This window comes from Vipera berus, assembly GCF_964194415.1.
Source record: "Vipera berus genome assembly, chromosome: 13".
Lineage (NCBI taxonomy): Eukaryota > Metazoa > Chordata > Lepidosauria > Squamata > Viperidae > Vipera > Vipera berus.
The window spans coordinates 6009862-6035354 of NC_138216.1; the positions used below are offsets into that span (position 1 = coordinate 6009862).

Below are 25493 nucleotides of genomic sequence, written 5' to 3' on the forward strand. Positions count from 1 at the left end.
CCCTTTGTATTGTTAAACAAGATTAAAAGTGGACTCACTATGGACAGTTTCTCATTTGTTGTGTAGCGTGCCAAGATTTCGCCACGTTTGCTTGACCAAGGTTCAAAGTCACTTCCCACAGACAAACTCTCATCTTTATCGCGCTTCTTCCTGGCATTATCCTACAAAGGAGTAAGAAAGAAAGCATAACAATCTTACATAAACAGAAATTGCTGCTTGTAAGTTTAAAAAAGCCTTTTTATCTAAACTGAAGATAAAATTCAGTGTTACCAGACCACTACCAGAATGAATAAAAGCCAGTGACAAAGCATAAAACTGTCAGAAATTTATATTTAAAAACTCATAATTGTAGGCAAATCCATCAGCTATCCGGTAAAAGCACACAGATTGGCTACCAATGGAAAGAAGCACAAATGAGCCTGGTCTTTGCCTTCAGCACCATGGAGAGCTCCCTGCAAGACACGTTAAACTGCTTATCCTCTTTGCAGTCTCCCATTCCTTTGAGTGCATGGATGAATACCAGAGCTGAAAATGACACATTTCCTACCATTTTGAATCAAAAAAACTCCCAAAATATAGTGTTACACAGACCCTGACCAAGCTTACAATTAACAAAAGATCTTCTCCCTTCTGTCCATCCCTCCAAAATTGAGTGGCAATCACAACATCGAGGAAGGAGCCCATAAGTGTGTCCTGGCCCTATCTACTGTAGTCTTCGCTCTAATTTAAACATATATTTTTGCTGGCTTCCCAAAAAGGGAAGGCAGCTGAACTCTCATCCAGATAGCTTCAGAGTCTGACCCACTGAGAACCAAAAAGAGAGAAGCAGAAGATCTCTATCTCTATTTGCTGCTAATAGTAATTTAAAGAGTTTGTGTTCTTTGTCTACAAGTTAGAAATATAGAAGAAGCATTGTGGAGACATTGTTGTTTGGCTAGGATGACATTAAAGAACATTCAGAAGGTTTCTTCCAGTTGGTTTGACCAGAACTTTGTTGAGTTCCTCCTAACTTGGGAGACATAGTTTTGGACACACGCTCATTTGCAGAATGTAGGGGCAGCAGTAACATCAGCCCCGTACCTAACTGGTCCGAAATGACATTACCGTCGTCATGGTCAGCAATGGATCAGCAGTGGCTGCAAACAAGGATAAAGGATCTGTGCCATCCAGAACACTGCTCAGTGGGTCCAGCATTGAACTAGAGGAGGAGGAGGACGTAGAAGATGTGCTTCCTTTACGGCCCAGTTTTTTGGTCTTTGATTCCGTAACCTGAGGAATAAAATAGCATATGTAAGAAGTTTGCAGCCCAATCCTTTCCAGGCCTGTTCCAAAGGAAATGGTACTTATTCCAAGAACCAGGCCAACATGCATAAGAGACCAGCTCTTGTCTATTTTGGGTTGAGACGTTCAACTCTGTGAGCAAGGAATAGTTACTTAAGTAGACAATGGAGCAGAATATTCAATGCTGCACAAAGCCTAATTCTGAACAAGCTTAAAGAGTAGATCCATCTGCTGCAATTATAAACATTCTACCACCAGTGTTTACTGCAAATAGCATAGAATTTAATTTTCCTCATTTGAAATCATACTGATAGTATCAGCAGACCTTTTTATGGAGGTATGGCAAACCAAAAAGGTCTTGCTTATTTATTAATCCAACTTGATAATGACATTGTTGGTCTAGATTCCACCCAAGCAGACCGACATGGCAATGTCAAGTTTTCTGCAGATTACCAGGTAAACCTACCATAATGGGTTTGAGTGGGTGGAAATCTCCAAATTCCACAGACACAGCTTCCAGTCTGCATGGTTCCAATTCACGCTCATAGTTTCGTATTCTTGCATGCCTGAAGGACAAAAGTAAATACATGTATACTGTATATGTATGTACATATATGTGTGTATGTGTATTTTCATGAGCAGATCCACTCATAGGATGGAAAAATCTTATATGTTTTGCTAATGCAAAAGGGGATGCGATTCCCTCAGTTATGGCTTCACCAATGTGATGGCCAAGGATTCATTTGGGGGAAAAATAAATGAAGGAATCATAAATCACATCTGGCAAGTCAGTTTTAATCAATGACTGTTTCAGCAGAGTCAAGTATTCAAACCAGTATGCTGAAGGTCAAGTCTCACACACCATTCCACAATATTTTCTATAAGATGTTTAGAAGAATTCCGAAGAAATCCACAGAGTGGCAACAAGTGATTTTTCTAGAGATGTATTCTTTATTAAATTTATTTGCCGCCCCACTCACCAAACTCTAATTCCAATCACTGTAGCCAGCATGGGACAACCATAATGGTGGTAAGCCCAATCTAATACCATCTGAAGGATCAAGCCTGAGATATACCATAATTCATAAAAGTAAATTTTATCTATATGTTCAAGGCAAGCTGCAAAAAAATAATTCATTTTTGTCAGTTCAACACAGACATTTTGCAAGTTGTAAAACTTTTACTAACAAAAGAGAAGGAAGATTTATGTCCCAAGATGAATCACCAGCGACACCAACTGGCATTAGAAAGAAATGAATGTAAAATATTGTTCTTTCTTTCCAAAAGCTAATTTTTGGACTGACACATTGCTGTAAGCTTCATGTTTAATGCTGGTATATTGAAGAAACCACAATGGCTGGATTCAACCAACGTGGTCAGCTGTAAGACAGTTTGTCAGTGTGAAGCCAGTCACATTTGAAATATATACACTCTCTGTAATAAGTTGAATTAGGAAGTAAAGACCTGGTGAAGACCTGATCACTGGTGAAATAAAAGATATTTCAGCAATATTTCCGCACTCACGCATTTCCTTTGGAAGCCTACTTTTGCGGCATAATTAAGGGAAGTGACAGCACATTATAAACGTCTAGAATTTTCTCAAATATGTAACTTTTCATCACACTTTGATACTTCTGGAGTAATTTGCTTAAAACCTTTATTTTGGCCATTTAATTATTGTCATATAAACAGTACCACTTGCCGCGCAATATTTTCACGTTCGTGTGACAACATAAAAATCAAATCATCTTTAAAAAACAAATTAAGCTATAGGCTTTTATTTTTATTTTTTATTCGAAAAGGGGTTTCTCTAGTTTTCCTCGGTCTGGAATTTCCCTTGGTCAAAGATAGCAACGTCAGAATCAACCTTTTTTAATTCTTTCTTTAAAAAATAAAAAAAGCCTTTTAAAACCTGTCCTTTTTTCATTTCATTTCATTTCATTTATTATATTTGTATACCGCCCTTCTCCCGAAGGACTCAGGGCGGTGAACAGGGCACATAAAAAATACAGAATACAAAAATTAAAAAAAGAATTAAATAAGGGCCCGAGCTAAAAACAGTAGAGTAATAAAAATCCCCAATAAAACCCCCAGCACATCCCCCATCCCAGATGGGTCCTTCATTTCCCCCCCCCTCCAAGGAAACAAGGTCACAGTAGGATATCCCTGTTGGATTTCTACCTGCCCAAGCCTCTCTGAGGGCCTTAAGGCCACAACTCCACAATTCCAACCCACCCACCCCCGGGAAGACAAAGTCCATCCTTCTCAGCATGTGCAGAGGATGATGGGAGTTGTCATTCCGACGCTTCTAAGGAGGACCACGGAAGGGGCCGTCTTTTCAAACCCCGGCACCCCCTCCCCAGCCAAGCCTGAGGCCTAAATGTCCTCTGAAGGGGGGGGATTTAAAAAAGGCGGGAAATCCGAGGCCCCTTTATTTTGAGGGCCCCTTCTGCTTCTTCCTTTCCTTCCCTCCCCTCCCCTCCCCGCCGCGATTCTCACCAGGGGAAGGCAGCCATCTTGGTTCCCTCACGTGACTCCCCGCCCGCGAGCGCCGCCCGACGCCGGAGCGGCCACGTTGGAGAAGGGCGCTTGCCCGGTTGCCTTGGCTACCGAGGGGCGGGATGAGAGACCGCTTGGAGCTGAGAGGGCGAAGGGCTTAATACAGCTGACTCAGGAATTCTGGGAGTTGAAGTCCATGAGTCATAAAAGAGCCGAGGTTGCCTACCCCTGGTTTAATAGGAAGGGATGCTTCTGTTGATACTTAGCTTATGCTGGTTTGGCCGAGCCTTATGTTGGCTTATCCGCAGGGGGGCTCAACTATTATTCTATTATTTATGTCACTGTTCACCGCCCTGAGTCCTTAGGGAGAAGGGCGGTATACAAATCAAATAAATAAATAAATAAATAAACTTTTAAAGCCTTTTTTTTCCAACCTTGGCAGCTTGGACACCCAGAATTCCCCAGCCAATCAGGGAAGTTCCCAGTAAGGGAATTCTGGGAGTTGCAGTCCACACAGCCGCAAAGCTCTCTTTGGAAGCTTCCTGCAAAAATCATGACATTGCAATGCAAGCGGCTGAAGGTGGCTTGTCCCGACAACCACAGCTTAAGAGTCAGCCAGATGTGACTGGGTGCAATGTTGGAATTGAATGTTAGAATTGTTAGGATTCTTTGTGTCCTCCCCCCCCCCCCTCCGCTCCTTGCCTCTTTCTAGAATTGTGGTTTTTTCTCTCTCTCTCTAGGATCCTTGCAGCTTGGCTGGGGCTGATGGAACTTGTAGGGCAGTCCCAAAAGCATTTTGATTCCAGAATCTGTGCTTTCAAGCCGAAGAAAATAAATAAGCAGCAAGCAAAAAGCTTTTTTTTCCAGGGTCCCCTGACTGATCGCTGTCTCACAGCCTAGATGTGAAGGTGTTACAAAGTGGAAAGCTGAAGTCTGCACGGTTTGGATTGTCCAAAATTATCCTTAGCATCGCAGAAACGGGTTGAGGAAGAAAGTGTATATGCACGCAGACGAACACTTGAGGTTTTTTTTTTTAAAAAAAGTTTAATTGTGTAATATACTTAAGGAGATTTTTAAAAAGGACAGGTGAAAACCAATATAAAAAAATAAGGCTTATAATAGCATGGCATTCCACTCAAAAAAAAGCAAACAAATATCAAAGAATAAATAAATATGAAACATTTAAGTTACAAAAAGGCATCCTGGCACTTGTAAATAAAAGACCACAGGCTGTTAATTTATAAATAAAATCTGTTTTAAAATATCAAAAGGTTCATTTAAATTACTGAACTTGTAGATAAAAACATGCTTCTATTTACATGCAGCCTATGGCTAACTTCACAGCACACAGATTAGATCATTTTTAGCATCGACATAACATGTAAACTGTGGTCTAACATGCAAGGTAATAAATATCCACAATTTTTAAGTCAGCTTGTGAATCTTCAGTTCAGATTTTCTGAACCTCAGGCAGAAGCATTGAAAATAGATTTAAAACCAAAACGCAGTGAATTATTTCCGTGACAAAAGCTTGCATTATGCTGCTCAAATTAGCCAAGGGGAATCTTTAAAACCATGATTGGTTACATCACAATTTGTGGCTTGTCCATGACTCCTTATTTCAGACCTCCCTTCAGATAAGCAGATAAAATAAGCATAGAAGCTGATTTTAAAAACCCATAAATACAAAGCATTTGTGCAAAATTCCAATCAGATGCTTGTTTGACCAAATGCTTGTAATCAAGTCGGGGCTTGCTTATACATCCTGGTTTAGTCAGGATGAAAAATCCAGGGGCTGGGGCTGGATGTTGCTTAACATTTTACACTGTTGATTTGTTTATCCGTCTGTATTGGGTTTTTGTCTACAATAATCCAGGATAACCCAACAAGTTTGGATTACCATTCTATCAATAATCCTTGACGTTTTTTTTTTACACTGCCATCAAGACAGCCCCCCCAAGTCCCAAATGCGATTTTAAAACATTGCACGATGTCATAAAAGCATTAGGAGATACATGTAAGTTTATAAGCATCTTAGTCTAAATAACTGTACCCACATATAAAGTTAACCCCATTTTTTTAAGCGGAACCTTAATTTTTCAATTCAATTGGGAATGATTTCAGTGACACCACATCTGAAGCCACTACCACTAGGCAAATATATTAATATGAACATGTAAAATTAACATTAGACATTAATTGTGACTCAATAAGCTACTGGGATAAAACACTATTAAGCTAAAAAACAGCACACCAATTTATTTCCCGACATGGTCTTGTTTCAATCTGTCAAAATCACACTAAAATCCACTCGACTTTCCCCCGGCCGCCGCTATTCCAAAACAATATTTACATGAATACAATTTGTATTTTGAAATGGTTTAGTTCATCTAGCTTTTCTGTGAAATTTAAGATTGTGGTTAATCTCATCTTATACGTTGAAAGAGAAGAGATGGGCAATGTTAGTCTAATTTACCACTAGTCCCATATTAAGTAATATTGGGCTAATATAAGTTGGACAATGTTGATTCAACTTACTATTAGCACTGGTCCTTCATTATTCAAATGTTGTTTATAAAGAACGCCCCCCCCCCCGATATCTGGATTTAAAAAGATAAATGAGGCAAATGTTGACCAAAATAAGTTTCCCTGCCCAGCTAATAGTTGCTATCATTTGTTAAAAGAAATTTCTAGTTCACTTAGTACAAAAATCAAGTTTGATAGCATCTTTTAAATGAGATCTCACAGCATGTTCAGAAACAAGACCACAGCCAGAAAAAGGAGGTCGGTGGATACAGTATTTATACCCTCTGATTAACAGCATCATTGCTGAAAACTTAAAACATATGTTCAATAAACGCCATCAGGACCCTCCTGATTTCCAGAGGACCGAAGTGCCCATGTTTTGTGCAACACAACAGTGCAACCACCTTTAGAAACGATCCAGAGAGCCAAGAGCAAAAATTTCCTTTGCTTTGAACCATCCCAAAGCATGACGAAAGAGAAGCAGGAATGTAGGACGTCTAAAACAACTACACTTCAGGGTTATTTACTGCACAATTGAAAAACGCAGCCCAGGTTAAGAAAGATCCTTGAAAAAACCCCATGGAAACATCTACTCGCGGGAGTAAGCAAAGCCCCCAAACCCAAAACTCAAATGGAAGGCTTGCCTTCGCAAGGCCTTCATATTTCCCTTCACCTTCCTTCGCTCATATTTCCTTCGCCTTCGTTCATATTTCTTTTGCCTTCATTCATTGGTTATTTCCTTCATCTTCATTCATTCCTATTTCCAGAGTCTTCTAAGTCTCTTTAACAGGATTACGTACAGATCTGTCATTGACCTGCATTTCGGAAGGAACATCTGGAGAACGTTGAAGGACAAGGCTACACCACTTCCTAGCCTAAGGAGTGCTGCCTTCTTAGGTTGTCACAACACTTGGCTTCTTTCTTGGGATTCTTCCTGCAGATACTCCTGAAAGCAAAAAAAAATCAGAAATTAACTTCCTCTTGTTTATTAAAAGGTAACTAGCTTAACATGCCAGCCATTTGTCACAAGCAAGCAGTTCTAAAGCAGGTGCGAATGGAACTTCTGTTCTCAAGGGCAGCTTAGTAGAAGAATAGCATTAAGTGTCAAACTACGTATAGAAATAAATCAAGGTCGTCCCTGATAGCGACGAGAAGCGGCGACAAACAGCTGTTTTTCAGCTTAAGCAGATTTGGGAGGTTTAAATTCCTGAACTTCGAAGAAACTCAGCAGGCCCACGTTAACATTCTGTATGTAAGTCAGCAGATTTCGAACTATTTTGTCAAAACACTTCACGATGGAGAAAAATCATGGTGACAATTCTAGACAAACTGTGGGGAGGTGCAAGAAAGCTGTGGAAAAGGTAGAGGGGTAAAACCGCTGCAAGGTGGGTTGGTTGACCTTTAAACAACTTGGATTCATAGTGAGTTAATTTTCAGACTGTGGTTAGTCATGGCTTCTTAAATAAATCAGAATCGGTCATGTTCATCCAACACCCTAAAACCACCCCAAAAAAGTACTTCCCACTCTCTGCCCAAACCAAACACCGTTTTGACTTAACACAATGGACAAAGCCCGACATGGCTTGAGTATCTTCAGAGCTACTATGGGTTATACTGGGATTCACAGAAGATACCTGGAACCCGCATTTTGCAGAAGGACTAGGAAGACAGACAGACTTTGCTGGACAGACAGGCATCGCTGGAACTAACTCCATTCTACGGATGCTGAAATGTGCAGTTCGTACAGTTGGTGCTCAGACATGGCTGGCTCTCCCTACAAGCGCCTCAAACTCTTACGATCTTTCATAGAACGTTCTCAAGATGATCTAATTCAGGGGTCTTCAAACTTGGCCCTTTGATGACTTGTGGACTTCAACTCCCAGAATTCCTCAGCCAGGCACAAGTTGAAGTCCACAAGTCATCAAAGGGCCACGTTTGAAGACCCCTGGTCTGGATCTAAGCCTGCAGTTTCATCAAGATGGCCAACTGAGGAATTCTGGGAGTTGAAGTCCACAAGTCATAAAAGGGCCAAGTCTGAAGACCCCTGGTCTGGATCTAAGCCTGAGGTTTCATCAAAATGGCCAATTGAGGAATTCTGGGAGTTGAAGTCCATGAGTCATAAAAGGGCCAAGTTTCAAGACCCCTGATCTAATTTCTGGAGGCCGTGAAGAGTATCTAGTGGGGAGGGGACCTTTTCAAGAAGGTTTGGTTCTAATTATGAAACGTGCTTCATTCCTTCCATAGAACTGGTAGTCATTAAGGTCTAAAAGAATTTCCCTGAGGTACCAGGTCTTCTGAGGATCATGGGCACGTTGCTGTGGTCATCTAAGGAGGGCATCTCATATATCTTTTTTTATTTTTTTCCCAACCTCAGGCTAAGAAGAATAAGCAAGCAAGGCTATTTTCAGAAGCAGATATAGGTAGTCCTCGAATTATGACCACAGTTGAGTGCAAAATTCCCGCTGGCAAGCAACAGCTGTTAAATGAGATTTGCCCCATTTTACAAACTTCCTTGCCACTGTCATTAAGCGAGTCCCTGTAGCTGTTCAGCCAGTCACACAGTAGTTAAAGGAGTCTGGCTTCCCCACTGAATTTTGGCTCGTCGGGTGGTCACAAAAAGGGGATCACGTGACACCCCCCCTGGCCACCGCAACACTCATAAGTACATACCAGTGGCCAAGTGGCTGAACTCTGATCACGTGACCAAGGGGATGCTACGACGGTTGTGTGGAAAACGGTCGTAAGCCACGTTTTGCAATGCCGTTGTAACTTCCAACGGCCACTAAACAAACGGTGGTTGTAACTCAAGGACCGCCTGTAAACCCTTCCTGCCTTTTTTCCTAAATTCACGTTAGCTTTCGGAAACCCTTTGCGATCGCACCAAAAGGGAAGTTCCGCATGCACAGCCCAATTAGCATCCAAGATCTTCCAAAGGCCACACATTTCCCCTCATCACATGACATACATAGGATGTATGCATGAGGCACAAAACATGCACAATCAGGTGAGAAACAGGTTAGTCTTCCAGCCAGGAAGTTTTAGTTAAGACACAAGACACAGAAACACACAAAAACAACAACACCACCCCAACACTCAGGCACCTGGTGTTATTCCACAAATGAAACACAACTAAAAAAAAATGCCATCTGCTCAGTTTCTGAAGCTTTGCTCAGAGGAACCCTGCTGCGGTGGTCTTGAGCGAAACTGGGTTGCCCCTTCATGCAACCGGTGATCACAACTTTGGCATTTTGTTGTTGTGTTCCATTTCCAGTGAGGGTTAGTACAGCGCGGTTAGAGCACAGCTGTTGCACCAAAAGGAAACATCTGCTGCTTAAGCTTCTTCTGTGGAAAACATCTTTTTTTTCTTTTTTTTTTTAACGTGAGAGATCCCAGCACCCAATTCTGCGTACACACCTGAAGGGGCCTTGCTAGGCCCTCTGCCGTCTGAGGGCATCTTTCTATTTTGCTCAGCCCTTTTCCCTGAGGCCTTAGAGGTTCTGATTGAACATAAAAGGAGGCAATAAGTCACCTGCATCCAAGGCAAAAGGCTATTTCCCCCCCCCCCCGACACCCGTGTACGAGAGTTTCTTTCTTACCCTTGTCTGGACAGCAGCCTTTGGATAGGAGCATTTTGACCCTGGTTGGGCTGAAGAACTCTGCAGGAGAAACAACATTTTGATTCTGCAATAATACCGGCTGCCTTTCTGATAGAACAGCAGGAGAAAGAGAGGGATGAAAACTGCTAGAAAATTCAGGGGGGGAAGCAAGGGACAAATAAAACAAATGAAATTGTTGTAAGCACTTCCAAGAGTTGTTGGAAACTGGGAGCATACAAGTTTTATTATCGGTTCACAATAACGTGACGATTAGTGGTATATGTGCAGATCCAAGCAATTATTATTATTGATCATCGGACAGTCAGCCAGATGTTCAGACTGGATTTGGCATTTTTGTCTACCTATCGAGTCCTTACCAAGGACCTGGGATAGGCAGATGTGGATGTTTGATTGTATTACAGATATCATCACAGGTTGGAAGCAGTTCCTAGTAAGGCCACCTTTCGCAATTGACTAATGGCGAATTTGTCAATGCCAATGGTATTATGATTGATTATTATTATTATTATTAATCATCGCAGTCAGCCAGATGTTCAGACTGGATTTGGCATTTTTGTCTACCTATCGAGTCCTTACCAAGGACCTGGGATAGGCAGATGTGGATGTTTGATGGTATTATAAATCTTGTCGCAGGATGGAAGCAGTTCCCAGTAAGGCCGCCTTTCGCAATTGACTAATGGCGAATTTGTCAATGCCGATGGTGTTGTTGTTGTTGTTATTATTGTTGTTGTTGGTTGCACAATTAGCCAGCTGTTTAGACTGAGTTCGGATGGTGAGGGTGGTATTAGTACAATACTACTTAAAATGTTACAAACCTGTTTTCAAACATCTTTTGCTTCCCAATTGTTTTTTTATTCGGGATTCCCATTTCAGCAGCCCTATTGGAGAAAAGGAGCACATGAAAATAGAGTTCGGGGGAAGACAAGATTGTCTTCTTGTAAGATATTATAAGCAAGCATAGGATTCTCGTTGCTTGTTATGTTGAAAACTACAAACTTAATGGGGCAAGTTGCCAAACCCATGTGCAAGCAGGATGTACCCATCGCTTTAGAAAAAGTCAAGATTCTGAGCACTTTGAGACATGGCTGGCTGGGGAATTCCGGGAGGTGAAGTCCACAGATCTTACAGTTGCCAAGGTCGGACATCCCTGATTCGAAACCAAGATTCCCACTTTTTTGACACCAATTGACAAACCCTTAAAACACACAAGCACTTTGCCAACACATCTACAACATCTCTGCGTGCTGCTTGCACGGTTGTGTTACCGTTTCCGCCACGTACTTTATGTACTTCTTTCTATCAAGAGACTTCTGCGTAGCTGTAGAAAGGGTCACTCTGTCTCTTGGGGACTTGGCTTTGTCCTACACACCCAACAATTAGAGACGTTAGTTTTATCACAAGGCAATTTGGGGGGATATTACGCTGAACAAAAAAAAATAATAACCTCGCCTAAATTACAGTTAGAACAAGCTGCGATCATGCGTGTTGGGGACCAACTTGTATTGAAAACCAGCATGGCGGCTTTTCAAAGTCCCAAAGGAAAAAAAAACAGAGGTTACTGCGTAGAACGAGCACAGTTAAGTGACGGGCGGCCACCAACGCACCAGCTGCCGAAGCATTTTCTCTTTGCGGATTTCTCGATCTTGACGCAAGATGCTCATCCTTTCCGACCCTTCCATTTTGAAGAAAATATCATGAATATCGTACAGGGCTGCCTGCAGCTACAAAAAAACAAAACAACAACAAACATAAACTAAACTTCAAATGCTACAAATCTTGCTCTGATAATATTCACAAGAAACACCAAGATACCATGTAAGATTGGATGGCGGGGGGGGGGGAGATGAATTTTCTGTGAATTTCAGGGGAAAAAAATGAGTCTGACTTTCATGGCAGCCCCAAAGAAATCGCAATATTTCTTGGACCCCCGCCCCCCGAAACACTCATATGTATCTTTTAATAAACTACCCATAACTGAATAATAATAATAATAATAATAATAATAATAATAATAATAATAATAATAATAATAATAATAATAATAATAATAATAATAATAATAATAATTTATTTGTATACCGCCCTTCTCCCGAAGGACTCAGGGCAGTGAACAGGGCAAACATATAAAAGTACAGGAATACAAAAACTAAAAAAGAATTAAACAAGATGCCCAAGTTACAACAGTAGATTAAAATACATTTAAAATAGCAATAAAACCTAAACCCATCCCCCATCAGGCCAGGCCGGCTTTTAGTTGCTAACCCCCTACCTGAGCGACCACTCTTTCTTGGAGATTGGCATCCTGAGTTGGGAGGTTTCCTCTCCTCGACAGTGCTTCCGATTGGAAGTTTTTGATGAACTCCATCGTATCCTACAAAAAGCACGCACGTATACACCGTTTGTCCCACAAAGACACAATTCTTCTCACAGCGAATTCAAACGCCAAGCCACCGAGGCGACGGTTGCTTCAAGGAAAGCAGGAAAGGTCCTCCAAAGGGAATATCTGCCAAATAATTCATTTTTCGGGGGAAATTGATTAGGAACAGGGTGCCGCTGAAGAGGCCGTCAGGTAGGCCTCTAATAACACAATCCCTTGGAAGCCGAACTGGACAAGATGAAAAATTGATTTTCGTTTGATTCCAGCTTTTGGAGTCACTGCGGCCAGCGGCAAGAATGATGGTATAGGTAGACCTATGACTATAGTTGGGCCTGGAATTTTGGTCCTACCAATAAGTAGAGTGATAGTTCTATGATGAGGTACCCACATGACTGGACACAATTTTTAAACTATTTTTATGATGGGGATAGGATAGGATAGGATAGGATAGGGTAGGATAGGACAGGACAGGACAGGACAGGATCATAAGTTAAGACAAGACAAAACAAGACAGAACAGGACAGGACAAGATAGCGTAAGATATAAGATAACCTTTACTGCAACCAATACACAGGACGGGAAGGTAGAAGAATAAAAACGAGAGCTTCAGAGGCAACATCTGGGCAGCAGAGATAAAGAAGGAGAATGGCCTCGGGTTTCTGCAGACAATTCAAGTTTCTAGAGGAGCAGCTGGGGCAGAGAAAGGAAGAGCCGGGGGGGAGGGGGGGGGAAGCATTCTGCATTTTAATTATGTGTACATGCACATTCACAGCCAGAGAGCCTATGCAGATGGTTCCTTACGTGGACTGTTTGTCTAAGTTGCTTCAGCTTCTCTGTTTGCAAGAGTCTTCTGGTTAAAAATCCCTTGGCTAGAGCAGAGATCTTGTTGAATTTCCTTGTCATGGCAGAACTGTACACCTTCAAGAGGAAAGGTTAAAATCAGGTAACCACAAGGGTATGTCACCCATTAGCTTGCATTTAACCGCCTTAAAAATGCAGAGTTAATACACGCTGGAGTCTCCATTATATCAGCTGGACGCTATGGCTTGTTATATGCATTTCCTGAAAATGGGATACCAAATTCCCACACCAATATTAGCATAAACAAGTATTAAGAAAAAAAAATGGGATACCAAACTTCCACACTATTAGCATAAATAACAAGTATTAATAAAAAATGGGATACCAAATTCCCACACTATTAACATAAACAAGTATTAATAAAAAACGGGATACCAAATTCCCACACTAACATTAGCATAAACATTAATTAAAAAATGGGATACCAAATTCCCACATTAATATTAGCATAAATAACAAGCATTTAAAAATGGGATACCAAATTCCCACACTATTAGCATAAATAACATGCATTAATAAAAAAAATGGGGTACCAAATTTCCACACTGATAAAACAGGAACGACCAAATAGCGACTTGTGCCACTAAAATGTTAATATTAATTCCTCTAGGATTTTTTTTAACCAACATTTCTCTTTAACTCCTTACCTGAGACCACCTCATTTTACTCCGGCTAATAGACCTGGATATCAAAACTGGTTTTACACTTGCTGGCTGCTCCCAGAGGTAGAATGGAGATCCAGTGTTCACAAAATCTGGGTTTGAAAAGTTGTTAACAGTCGAAGTCATAATTAAGCAAACAAGTATCAAGACTAAATAAACGGGTATTGGTTATAGGCTATTCCTCATTCATGCCAGCTAAAATGTTTCACAATCATTACTGCGGCTGTCTGGATCATGGAAATACAGGAAACCCTCGACTTACAACCGTAACTGGGCTCACAATTACAATCATAGGTCCTTGACGGTTGTGGTCGCCACGTGACCAGGCCCGATTTTATGACCTTTTGGCAACAGTTGTTCAAGTGAATGTGGCAGTCGTAAAGTGAATGGCGCGGTCGTAAGGGCTACACGGTGGTGGTTAAGCAACTGGTCGTAAATAGAGGATTATCTGTCGCCTCAAGGTTCAGTTCTGTCTCTCAGGAATTAAACAGAAAGGGAACGGAGAATTTCTGTGGCTTTTAATACTTAATTCGAGATGGTCAACCCAGGAAAACACAGGAAACTTCAATCTAATGCGAAGGGCCTGTTCTTCCATGTTTTATTCACCCTGGGCTACATACACAAATCACTACGCACGGTTTCTGCTTTTACCCTCATTCTCCAGGTTGGCGCTATGGGCAGCCTCAACGCGATTCAGCACAGACTCCAACAGGTTACTATCACTGATTTTTTTCCACTCCAGAGCTACACCACGGCCAATATTCATTGGAGGGGTCCCACTTTCAGCCGAGTTTTTTTCTTCTTTTAATCTCCGGGCCTGATCTTCAATCTCCTGGCCATTTATAAGAAAAACAAAGAGATGCGGGTTACAAAACCAGCCTTCTGAGTATTGTGATTCAGGGTCAGCCTGTGGGTTCGGCAGTTGGGTCGGACGATTCAGAGGAGGAGGAGGGGGGGGGGTGTTGGAGAGGTTGCTGAGGGGGTTGGAGAGCTTGCTGATGAGAGCCCTCAGCCAGGCCCCTCCCACCTGGTCACGACGCAGACCCAGCTGTGTGAGCCTGACAGCGTGGATGAAGATGACCCACAGCTGGCCCTGTTCAAGGACGCCCGACGCAGGAGGCAGTCAATCAGGAGTAAACAGAGGAAGGCAATGGGGCACCTCGGAAGGAGGCAGAGAGAAGCCACGCCCTGAACTGTATAAAAGGGGAATGCGTGGGAGGGCTGGTTTGCTGAAGGCAACCGTTTGAATAGTTCCTGTTTCATGGTTCGTGTTTGCTCTCTTTATGTTTTTATGTTAATAAATTTGGCAGGCTTAGTTCCAGCCTCTTGCCTTCTTGTAAAAGGGGTTGTCCCTGCCTTATCTGCAGGGCTGGTAGCAGGCTGGTACAGAACACTGAGGGGACAACCAGAGTCTGGAGGACAATGTTTTGCAAATGAAAGCCTGCCTTTTTTTCTTTTGGAAAGTCAAAAGGGTGTGTGTGTGTGTGTGTGTGTGTTGGGGGGGGGACTTTTTCATTCTCCCCATCTGGCCGTTTTGATTTTAAGGATGTCTCCCTAGATGTGATTCCCTTTGAACCTTCGGCAGTCAAATCTGCCCTAGATTTTAAAACCTGGCCTGATAATTTATTAAGACGTTCTCTTCGCGACTCCAAAATACAGGTTTTGGCCCTACTGTGTGCCATTCCAGATGGGTTGCAATGACCCCCTTCCCAGTGTTCCTCAGCTGGGAATTCTGGGAGATTCACCCTGCAACAGATCCAGAGAGCACCAGGTTGGGGAAGGCTCGTCATGAGATTCCTATCCCGGCTTTTCAACCCCAACCCTTTCTTCACTGTCAGAATCCCTGCACATCCAGGTTTCTGGCAAAAGTGGGAAAGGTCCAGGATCTCTCCCTCCCGGGATTTTCTTTGGCTCTTCTCACCTTCTGGAGCCTCTCCTGTTCCCGCTCCTGCTCGGCTATCAGCAAGGACAACTGTTGGGCATGTTGCTCTTCCAGCTTCTGCCTCAGCTCTGCAAGGGCCTGCATCTTCTGCCTTAATGCCTCCTCCTCCTCTGCAAAGCACCCAGAGGAGAGAGAATCAATTCCTGTCAAACCCAGGAGTCTTCAGAGCCAGTTTGGTCTAGTAGTGGTTAAGGCAGCAGACGAGAAAGCAGGAGACTGCGAGTTCTAGTCTCGCCTTAGGGCTGAAAGGCTGGCTGACCTTGAGCTAATCACCAGGAGATGGTGAGTTCTACTGCCCCTTAGGCATGAAAGCCGGTTGGGTGACATTGAGTCAATCACCAGGAGAAGGTGAGTTCTAGTCCCACCTTACGCATGAAAGCCAGTTGGGTGACTGTGTCAATCACCAGGAGACGGTGAGTTCTAGTCCCCCTTAGGCACGAAAGCCGGTTGGGTGACATTGAGTCAATCACCAGGAGAAGGTGAGTTCTAGTACTGCCTTACGCATGAAAGCTGGTTGGGTGACATTGAGTCAATCACCAGGAGATGGTGAGTTCTAGTCCCCCCCCTTAGGCATGAAAGCCGGTTGGGTGACAATTAAGTCCATCACCAGGAGAGGGTGAGTTCTAGTACCACCTTATGCATAAAAGCCAATTGGGTGCTCTAATCTCATTTTTCACAATTTCTCTCTCTCTCTCTCTGCTGGCTGCCAAGCACCCGAATTTTGATCACATGACCACGGGGTTGTTGCGATGTTGTAAGGGCGCATGCTGGTGGTCGGTCACTTTTCCCAGCGCCACTGTAACTTTGTACAGTTGCCAAACAAACCACTGTGAAGTCAAGGACCGCCTGTGCACTGTCTTATTTTCTTACCTCCCAGACCTGGCGCTGGCGTTTTGTTCTTGAGCTCAAGTGCAGCTCTGCCCGGATACCTTTGATCGTGCATCTGTCGCCTCTCTGGCAGGTCAATTTCTGCAGACGCAACCCAGGGCGTGTTTTCCTTCTGCACTGCGTCCCCCTCCAGCTCGAGTTTACGTTTCACTTTTTCCAGCCCGTTTTCCAAAACCTGCTCCTTCCCAAGAGTCACCTCCGGGGTATCAAGAGGCGGCCTACTCTGCATCTGCATCAGCAAGGGTGACGGGCGCGCCACGTCGTAGGATTTGTTGAGTTCCGTGGCCACGCCACCCTTGACTTTGTCCGGCAAGCTCTCGGCCTTGGCTGGCTTCTGGGTCAACGGGGCACGGCTCAGCTCCTGGGGGCCGAGATCTGCAAGGGAGCTGCTTGATGAGGTTCTATTTTCTAACGTCGGTCCTCCCTCTATTGTGGGATGGGCCAGGAAGGGTCCGCCGTCTTGCTGATGGGCTGGAAGTGGACCCACTGCGTCGAATTTGCCGACCACCAGTTCGTCCTTGAAAGTATCTGAGTTGTCAGACGCCTGAGCTTTGCGGGGACCCATGGGGGCAAGATCCGCAGAGAGCTGTGGCACTGGATCGGAGGCCGTCGGCCTCTCTCGGGCATCCTGAACAATCACCTCCGCAGCCCTCCCCTTTCCTTGGGGACTCAACTCGTAGGCGTTCACGGGGTTGGTGATGACAATGTGCCCTACGGAAGAGGGCCTAGGGCGTTTCCGGTGCATCTTGGGGCTCAGACATGGCTCAGGACTGGGAAGTTTCGAGTAAGACCCGGTGAAGCTCCGGAGGATGCTGTCCTTCCCGAAGAGAGAGAGGCTTTTGAATTCTTCATCCGAATCCGAGTCCAGAACGGGAGGCGTTCCGGACCTCATCGGGATATCGACTTTAGAAAAACTGGGTGAGGCCGCTCCGCTGGAAAGAGTTTTAGAGATCGAGGAAGGCTGATGAGCACCGGGCTTGATATGGCTGAACTTCTCCGGTGCTGCAACCGGAGTATTCCTGCCTGTCAATTTTCCTCTCTCTTTCCCCAACTCGTTCATTTGAACGGCGCTGTTTTCTTTATCTGGGTGGCTTCCGTTGCCGTTCCTCTTGGAACTGCTTCGCAGGCTGCGTCGCGTTTGTTCTCTCTGAATGTACTCCCTGGATTTTTTTAAGAGGTTCTGAAGACTCATGATGTATGGGTCGGGACCTTCCCCAGCACCTAGCCCGGGGTCAATGGAATCCATCTTCTTGGCAATCTCATCTGAAGGAGAGCTGCCCGGAAGCCTGGGAAACGGAGCTTCTGAGCCGATTCTCTTTTCCGAATGTTCGCTGGAAGTTCCCGCAGGATTAGGAGGGATAAATTGTTCTGTTCCTTCCAAAGCATTCAGGTTTGAGGCAGCCCGTGTATCTGTCGGCTTGACATCAGGGGTCTGTTTAGGCTCGAGGTGTTCAGCGAAAGCGGCGGAATTTGGCAAAACGCTGCAGGGTTCTCTCGCAGAGTCGTTCAATAGTCCCGATTCTAAATCCAATTGAATATTCTCTTTCTCAGACTGATCTAAATCGCTTTGGCTGGACATCTTTTTCATCTGTCAGGGTTAAAAAAAATTGATTTAAAGTACTCGGTTAAAAAAATTAGTAAAGGTAAAGGTTCCCCCGCACATGCGTGCTAGTCATTTCCAACTCTAGGGGCCGGTGCTCATCTCCGTTTCAAAGCCGAAGAGCCGGCGCTTGTCCGAGGACGTCTCCGTGGTCATGTGGCCAGCATGACTAGACGCCAAAGGCGCACGGAACGCTGTTACCTTCCCACCATAGTGGTCCCTATTTTTCTACTTGCATTTTTACGTGCTTTCGAACTGCTAGGATGGCAGAAGCTGGGACGAGTAACAGGTGCTCACTCTGTTACGCGGCACTCGCGATTCGACCCGCCAAACTGCCAACCTTCTGATCGACAAGCTCAGCGTCCTAACCCACTGAGCCACCGCGTCCCTCCCTCCCAAAATATAAAAGTTATACTGTAAGTAATTGAGATGGTCATCCTGTTTACCCACTCAAGCCGTCCCATTCCTACAAAGCTTTGGGTTTTTAATTGCCTTTTAAGACTGATTTTATTGCACAGCGCTCCAAATCTTTACAGAGCTGGGCACACTAATAAATGTGTGTAATGCATAGCAAGTAACTTCAAAAACTAAAAGAAAAATAAAAAAAATCCAGAGTGATTAGAAACAGGATTGTAACCGTTCCTGAAAGAGAGATCAACTGATCAGTTGATTTACAGACGAAATGCAAATTTTTGGCCGATGTAGCAACCTAACCCTAATCCTACAGCTTTTATTTTTATCCATCAGATTTTTTTTAATCTCATCTTTATTACTTCATAAGTAACTCAAGGCGGTGAACAGGCCTAATGCTCCGTCCTCTATTTCCTTCACAACAACCCTGTAAGCTGGGCTGGGCTGGGCTGAGAGAGAATGACTGCCCACGTTTACTGAGCAAGGTTTCATGCCTAAGGCAGAACTAGAACTCACAGGCTCTTGATTTTTAGGCCAGTACCTTAGCCGCTACACCATACTGGCTCTCAATTTGATCTGTCACAATTTTTAAAAGGTTTTTTTTTTAAAGTACAAAGAGCATCAAGTTAATCAGCCAACTGCTGTTCAGTTGCAGGCAACTCTTTAAAACAAGACAATTAATTGCCTGCAAGCCACGGCACGGTTAAAAATACACACCGTGTAGAAGAACTGTAAGTGACTATTACTGTATTCTCAACACGCTCTTGCCGTATCTTCTGAATCCCAGGCTAGGTAATCGTTGCCAAGGGCACACTAGTCAACACAGCAAGACATTGAATGGGGCATGTCTGGGCTCCTGTTATCACTCCAGCCAAACAAGCTGAGCTAACAAGTCGGCCCCTTTAAAGCAACAAAGCTGCATTGTTTGGCTGAAGTCCACTTGCCTCCTGTCCATCAAGCATTCACCACTTCCAGTTACCGAAAGACAAAAATACACAGACTTTATGAGAGGGAGGGAGGGAGGGACAGGCCCCTCTGCCTATTTACGTTGGTTACAGTCAACACAATAAATAGGAAATGTCAACACTAGCTGTCAGATTTGTTCCAGATCAAAAGTGCCCAAATTCTGCATTTAGCAAAAGCAAACTTGGGTTACCTAAAAGTTATGCTCCAATAAATCTGCCAGGGGTGTTTACGGGTGCACCCAGATCCTTTATCCCATTAAAATATATGAATGAATCTTGACCCACACACACACACACACACACACACACACAGAGAGAGAGAGAGAGAGAGAGAGAGAGAGACTAGCAGTGATGATGTTAGCTAGTTATGTAATGAATGAAACATCTGCAAGAAAATAACCAAGCTCAGAGAGCACCAAGGACCCCACAATTGTCGTTGTTGTCCTCCCCTCTTCCCTAGTACTGATGATGTTGCCTAGTTGGGTAATGAAACATCTCCAAGAAAACAACCTTTGAACAGACGCTGTCATTTTATTCATTCATTCGTCACGTCCACCCAGCACTTATGTTTCGCTTTTTTTCTCTCTGCGAGCTTCTCCCGACATTATCCCTACAAAGCAAAATCCCTACAGGAATAATCCTGGGAAACAGGCCAGTCTGAAAAGGTACCTACCGGTAATATAATCTGTAGCTGGGAGGGAAATCAAATCAAATCAAATCAAATCCCTTGTTCCAGTCTGGGACACGCTCAGTATTCAGTATAATCAGCCTATCATTGACTGGGCTAAGTTAGAACGCCTTGTCCAGTTGCCATCCTGAAATCTTACTTTCATTGTCGATTATGGATTATTTCACACAATTTAATTACGTGATTAGATGTAAAAATAGAGATATTGCTCCTGGAGAGCGAAAGGGCACGGGCGCCTGTTCCCTTCCAAATATGCTGCAGATAAGACAGCTTCCCCAACTATAAAAAAAAATGTTTCAAACTCACCTGTACGTTGGCCACTATTTCTTCAACGCGGGTCAGCAAAATCCTCTGCTTCGAATTCTGTCGCCAGCGTTCTAGATCCAGAGCTTTCTGCCTGTCTTGCTGAAGTTCTTTCTTCTTCTCCGGAGTCAGCTGTAAAAGCAAGGGAGTCACAATTATTATGGCCATCTTATTACTCCCGGGCTCAGATCAGTGGAGAGCCTCAAAATAACTGCAGAAACTTCTTGGGTGAGAACCTAAACGTTTCCAAAGGAAAAAAAGAAAAATCAAGAAAGTCCAGTTGCCTTTTTGTGGGGGGGAAAGTACATTTTGGACTATCACCAGCTTATGCTTTATTAAATTTCATTGATTTAGGATCATAAAAAGGGAGGGGTTTTTTATCAATTCAGCCAGTGCCCCCAGAAACAGTACATGGCGGGGGGAAGGGGTGGAGTTACAAGTGACTAAGATTATAGAGAAGAGTGCAGAGAAGAGCAACCAAGATGATCAGGGGACTGGAGGCTAAAACATATCAGGAATGGTTGCTGGAATTGGGTATGTCTAGTTTAATGAAGAGAAGGACTGGGGGGACATGACAGCAGTCTTCCAATATCTCAGGGGCTGCCCCAAAGAAGAGGGAGTCAAGCTATTCTCTAACGCACCTGAAGGCAAGACAAGAAGCAACGGATGGAAACTAACCAAGGAGAGAAGCAACCTAGAATTAAAGAGGACAATTAACCAGTGGAACAGCTTGCCTCCAGAAGTTGTGGGTGCTCCATTACTGGAAGTTTTTAAGAAACTGGACAGCCATTTGTCTGAAATGGTATAGGGTTTCCTGCCTGAGCAGACTAGATGACCTCCAAGGTCCCTTCCAACTTTCTTATTCTTATTAGTAGTATTAAGAGTGTAGAGCTTCAGGAAAAAGACCCCCCCCACACACACACACACAAGCAAAGATACCAAGCATCGAAGCCAGACCCAAAGTTTTCTCAATGCAATTGCAATGAAGCCAGGAATTCACATTTTGAGAAATTTGGAAAGAAAAGACACTAAATAAAAAGCAAACAGTTTTGGCCCAATCCCTCACAAAAAGCAAGGAATGGGCTCTGGTAAAGGACTACTAAAGATTTCCTCAGGGCACATCCTTAAGGATTCTTAATTTTTTTTTTAATGGAAGAGGAGAAAAAATTATTTGCTCCAAAAATAAGAAAAAAAGCAAGGCAGAAGAGTCACAATGTACACACAGCAAGGTGTCCAACATAATTCTTTTTACGTGGACATAATTAAGCCAACTTACCAGAGGAGAAAGTACGGGGACCCCATTAAATCGAATAAGGGATACATTTCTGGGCTGAAAAACAGAAGGCACTCCGTTCTCCATAAACTCTCCTTGAATCCTAACCAGGTGCTTCTTGCAGAATTTCTCATATTCCTCCATCTTAAAATGCAGTTGGGCTGTAGAATGAGAGAGAGAGAGAGAGAAAACCTTCATTTGCAAATAACAACTCAGCATATACTGTATTCAACAATAACTGTCCCTCTACCTACCGTACAATTTCCTGGTTAATCTGTCTCTGTTGTTACTACTGGCCTGGAAAATTGCACTGCCAACTGAAAGATCTCTGCAACAGAGCTCTACAATTGTTATGGAAATTGAGACGGACAAACAATAGCTCCGCAACCGAAATCAAAAGACAGCAATGATTATATTGTATCCAGCAAAACTACAGGATTCATCGTTCTTCCACTGGCAGAGTTAAAATCTGATCTTACAGAACATGTTTCTGATTGTAAAAATGGGTTCTAACGCGTTTGCTTACTAAAAAAAAAAGAGACTTCAAAAATAAATGTACCCTTAACCAAGATGATGGTACTGTTCCCTGTTATACAATAAGTACAAAATTTAGGAGGTTCCCCGGCACCTGTCCTATTCCCCCCCTCCCGCCACTTTTATTCCTAAATTTGAATCTAGTCTCTTCACATTGATCTTTAAAGATCCATGATCGGGTGCTTCCTCTCAGGATCAACTTCCCAGTTGATCCTTATTATTAAAGATTTTGGATCTTGTTTTTACTGATGTCTCCGGCTGACAAGTCAGGCATTTATCCGAAGTATAAATCCTTTCTGATAAACACACGCACACACATATCTATGGCATCTTTAAATCAGGGCTGGGGGTGATTTCCAGAATAGTTTGAAGATGCGGGGTGTGTGTGGAGGAAATAAGCTGAATAAACGGGGTCCTCCCAGTTGCAAATACCTGTTGGGGGTGGGTGAGCCCTCATTTCAACCAAAGCCAAATAAAGCTTAAGTCAAAATGTAGGTTAAAAATGAAGTACGGTTTAACATTAGCTTAACATGTTCCCCCGCACATGCGTGCTAGTCGTTTCCGACTCTAGGGGCCGGTGCTCATCTCCGTTTCAAAGCCGAAGAGCCGGCGCTTGTCCGAGGACTTCTCCGTGGTCATGTGGCCGGCATGACTAGATGCCAAAGGCGCACGGAACGCTGTTACCTTCCCACCGTAGTGGTCCCTGTTTTCCTACTTGCATTTTTTACGTGCTTTCGAACTGCTAGGTTGGCAGAAGCTGGGACGCGTAACGGGCGCTCACTCTGCTACGCGGCACTTGGGATTCGACCCGCCAAACTGCTGACCTTCTGATTGACAAGCTCAGCGTCCCAACCCACTGAGCCACCGCGTCCCTTACATACATATATACACGTACATATATACACATACATATATACACACTTAACATTTAATGCTGCTTGTTAACATTAAGCGCAGTTCAACTACAGCCTCACATGAAGCAAAGCTTAAATACTTACATACAGTTTAATAAGCCAAGCTGAGAATCATATACATGTTAATATTAACATGTATACAGCCCCAATTTAAGCCTAACATTAAGCAAAGCTGCACCTTATATGCAGCTTAAATGAATCCCCCCCCCACTTTTGCTCTGTGCAGACCAGACCCCCGACAATCCCGCCCCAGACAGGCCCGCAGCCCCCGCGGCTCCCTCACCGAGGCTTCCCCGGCCGCCTCCCGGCTTCCAACGAGCGCAAACTGCGCGCCTTGGCCGCTCCTGCCCACCGAGGCCCGCCCTGCTCGGCGCCTGGCAACGCTGGGCACGGCCCCGCCTCTTCCGGCGTGACGAAGCCGCGGCCGTTGCAAGCCTCCAGGCAACCGAAAGGAAGGGCCGGAAGTCAGGGGTCGCAACGGGCGGTCTCTCCCGACTCTTGCATTCTGGGAGTTGTAGTTTCAAAGGGGAAACTACAATAGAACTGGATTCTTTGGACGGAAATGTAGTTTTCTTGGCCACTTTGTCTTCATTTGGAGATTGGATAGATAGATAGATAGATAGATAGATAGATAGATAGATAGATAGATAGATAGATAGATAGATAGATAGATAGATAGATAGATAGATAGATAGATAGATAGATAGATAGATAGATAGATAGATAGATAGGTAGGTAGGTAGGTAGGTAGGTAGGTAGGTAGGTAGGTAGATAGATAGATAGATAGATAGATAGATAGATAGATAGATAGATAGATAGATAGATAGATAGATAGATAGATAGATAATTGTTTTTGAAGTGCCAGTTTAGTTTACATGGATGGGAGTTGTTCCTGGTGGTCTTTCATTCCTATCCTAACCAGGTTTCCCCACATAGGTTTTCAAGCTTCTTGTATGTGGCACTTTCATGCCACAGTGAGGCACTATTGGAAGACCTAAGAAATCAGATTAAAGGGCGGTCATAGATTCTCTACGTGGTCCTTAAGAGTCAACACCGACTTGAGGCCATACAATCAACTCAGTTAATCCATGCAAAGACTCAGCACTCTGGAGAAAGCTTTAACGCTAGGAAAGGTGGAAGGAAAAGGAGGATGACCCATAAGTGGATGGACTCAACTACACCTATCCCGTTGGAAGAGCCTGATCAACAATGCAACTCGGGAGACATTTGCTTGTCCAAATATAACTCAAGTTCGCAATATGGACATTGCATCAAGAAGAGACTGGACTACCGTCTGTCAGAAATGGTGTAGGGTATCCTGCCTGGGCAGGGCGTTGGATTAAATGACCTACAAGGTCCCTTCCAACTTCTGTTCTGTTCTGTTCTATTCTATTCCATTCCTTCTATTCTATTCTATTCTATTCTATTCTATTCTATTCTATTCTATTCTATTCTATTCTATTCTATTCCATTCTCTATTCTATTCTATTCCATTACATCTATTCTATTGTGTTCTATTCTATTCCATTCTCCATTGCATTTATTCTATTCCATTCCATTCCATTCCATTCTCTTCTCTTCTCTTCTATTCCATTCCATTCCATTCCACTCTATTCTATTCTATTCTATTCTATTCTATTCTATTCTATTCTATTCTATTATTCTATTCTATTCTATTCTATTCCATTCTATTCCCCACTCCACTCCACTCCTCTCCACTCCACTTCATTATTTCTATTCTATTCTATTCTATTCCATTCTCTATTCTATTCTGTTCTATTCTATTCTATTCCATTACATCTATTCTATTCTGTTCTATTCTATTCTATTCTCCATTGCATTTATTCTATTCCATCCCATCCCATTCCATTCCATTCCATTCCATTCTCCACTCCACTCCACTCCACTCCACTCCACTCCACTCCACTTCATTATTTCTATTCCATTCCATTCCACTCTATTCTATTCCATTCCATTCCATTCTATTCTATTCTTATCACGCCATGCCATTCCGGACGGCCAAGCCAATCCTGAGCACGTCCGGCCACAAACCCCCCCCCCAAACCCTCCCCTTCACGCCCTCCGCCTTCTTCTCTAACGCGATTGGCTGAGGCGGCGGGCAGGCGCGGGCGGCGATTGGCCGGATGGCGGA

General features: G+C 43.6%; 2 protein-coding genes across 5 annotated transcripts in view; both read right to left on the reverse strand.

Annotated features, from left to right (window-relative positions):
* The window catches only part of VPS35L (VPS35 endosomal protein sorting factor like), a 47050-nt gene extending 43247 nt beyond the window's left edge, over positions 1-3803 (reverse strand). For 3 of the 4 annotated variants that reach the window (XM_081338398.1, XM_081338397.1, XM_081338396.1), the window contains exons 1-4: positions 2262-2381; positions 1748-1847; positions 1105-1269; positions 39-161 (exon numbers count right to left, since the gene is read on the reverse strand). In XM_081338398.1, the coding sequence (XP_081194524.1) occupies positions 39-161; positions 1105-1269; positions 1748-1847; positions 2262-2332 (459 nt within the window). In that variant the 5' untranslated portion in view covers positions 2333-2381. Of the gene's footprint in view, positions 1-38; positions 162-1104; positions 1270-1747; positions 1848-2261; positions 2382-3780 lie in introns of those variants that run through there. The other variant, XM_081338399.1, reaches the window with a different exon arrangement.
* Positions 3804-4817: 1014 nt separating this feature from the next.
* On the reverse strand, positions 4818-23677 carry CCP110 (centriolar coiled-coil protein 110). Its single transcript, XM_081338395.1, has 15 exons — positions 23625-23677; positions 21897-22054; positions 20624-20752; positions 16636-18241; positions 15745-15875; positions 14475-14655; positions 13809-13915; positions 13102-13218; positions 12193-12294; positions 11528-11644; positions 11205-11284; positions 10739-10801; positions 9903-9962; positions 9721-9803; positions 4818-7252 (listed from the first exon to the last, which is right to left on the reverse strand). The coding sequence occupies exons 2-15, from the start codon at positions 22035-22037 to the stop codon at positions 7200-7202; spliced, it is 2970 nt and encodes a 989-aa protein (XP_081194521.1). The 5' UTR covers positions 22038-22054; positions 23625-23677; the 3' UTR covers positions 4818-7199.
* Between the last annotated feature and the right edge of the window lie 1816 nt (positions 23678-25493).

Bases quoted from the DNA above. Each gene is read 5' to 3' on its own strand.
- CCP110 (XM_081338395.1), bottom strand. From the start codon at position 22,037: ATGGAGGAATATGAGAAATTCTGCAAGAAGCACCTGGTTAGGATTCAA. The intron at 10,802-11,204 runs GTACGTGGCGGA...TTTCTCCAATAG, and splicing joins GATAGAAAGAAGTACATAAA to GGCTGCTGAAATGGGAATCC. The intron at 9,804-9,902 runs GTAAGAAAGAAA...ATGTTCAATCAG, and splicing joins AGGCTGCTGTCCAGACAAGG to AACCTCTAAGGCCTCAGGGA.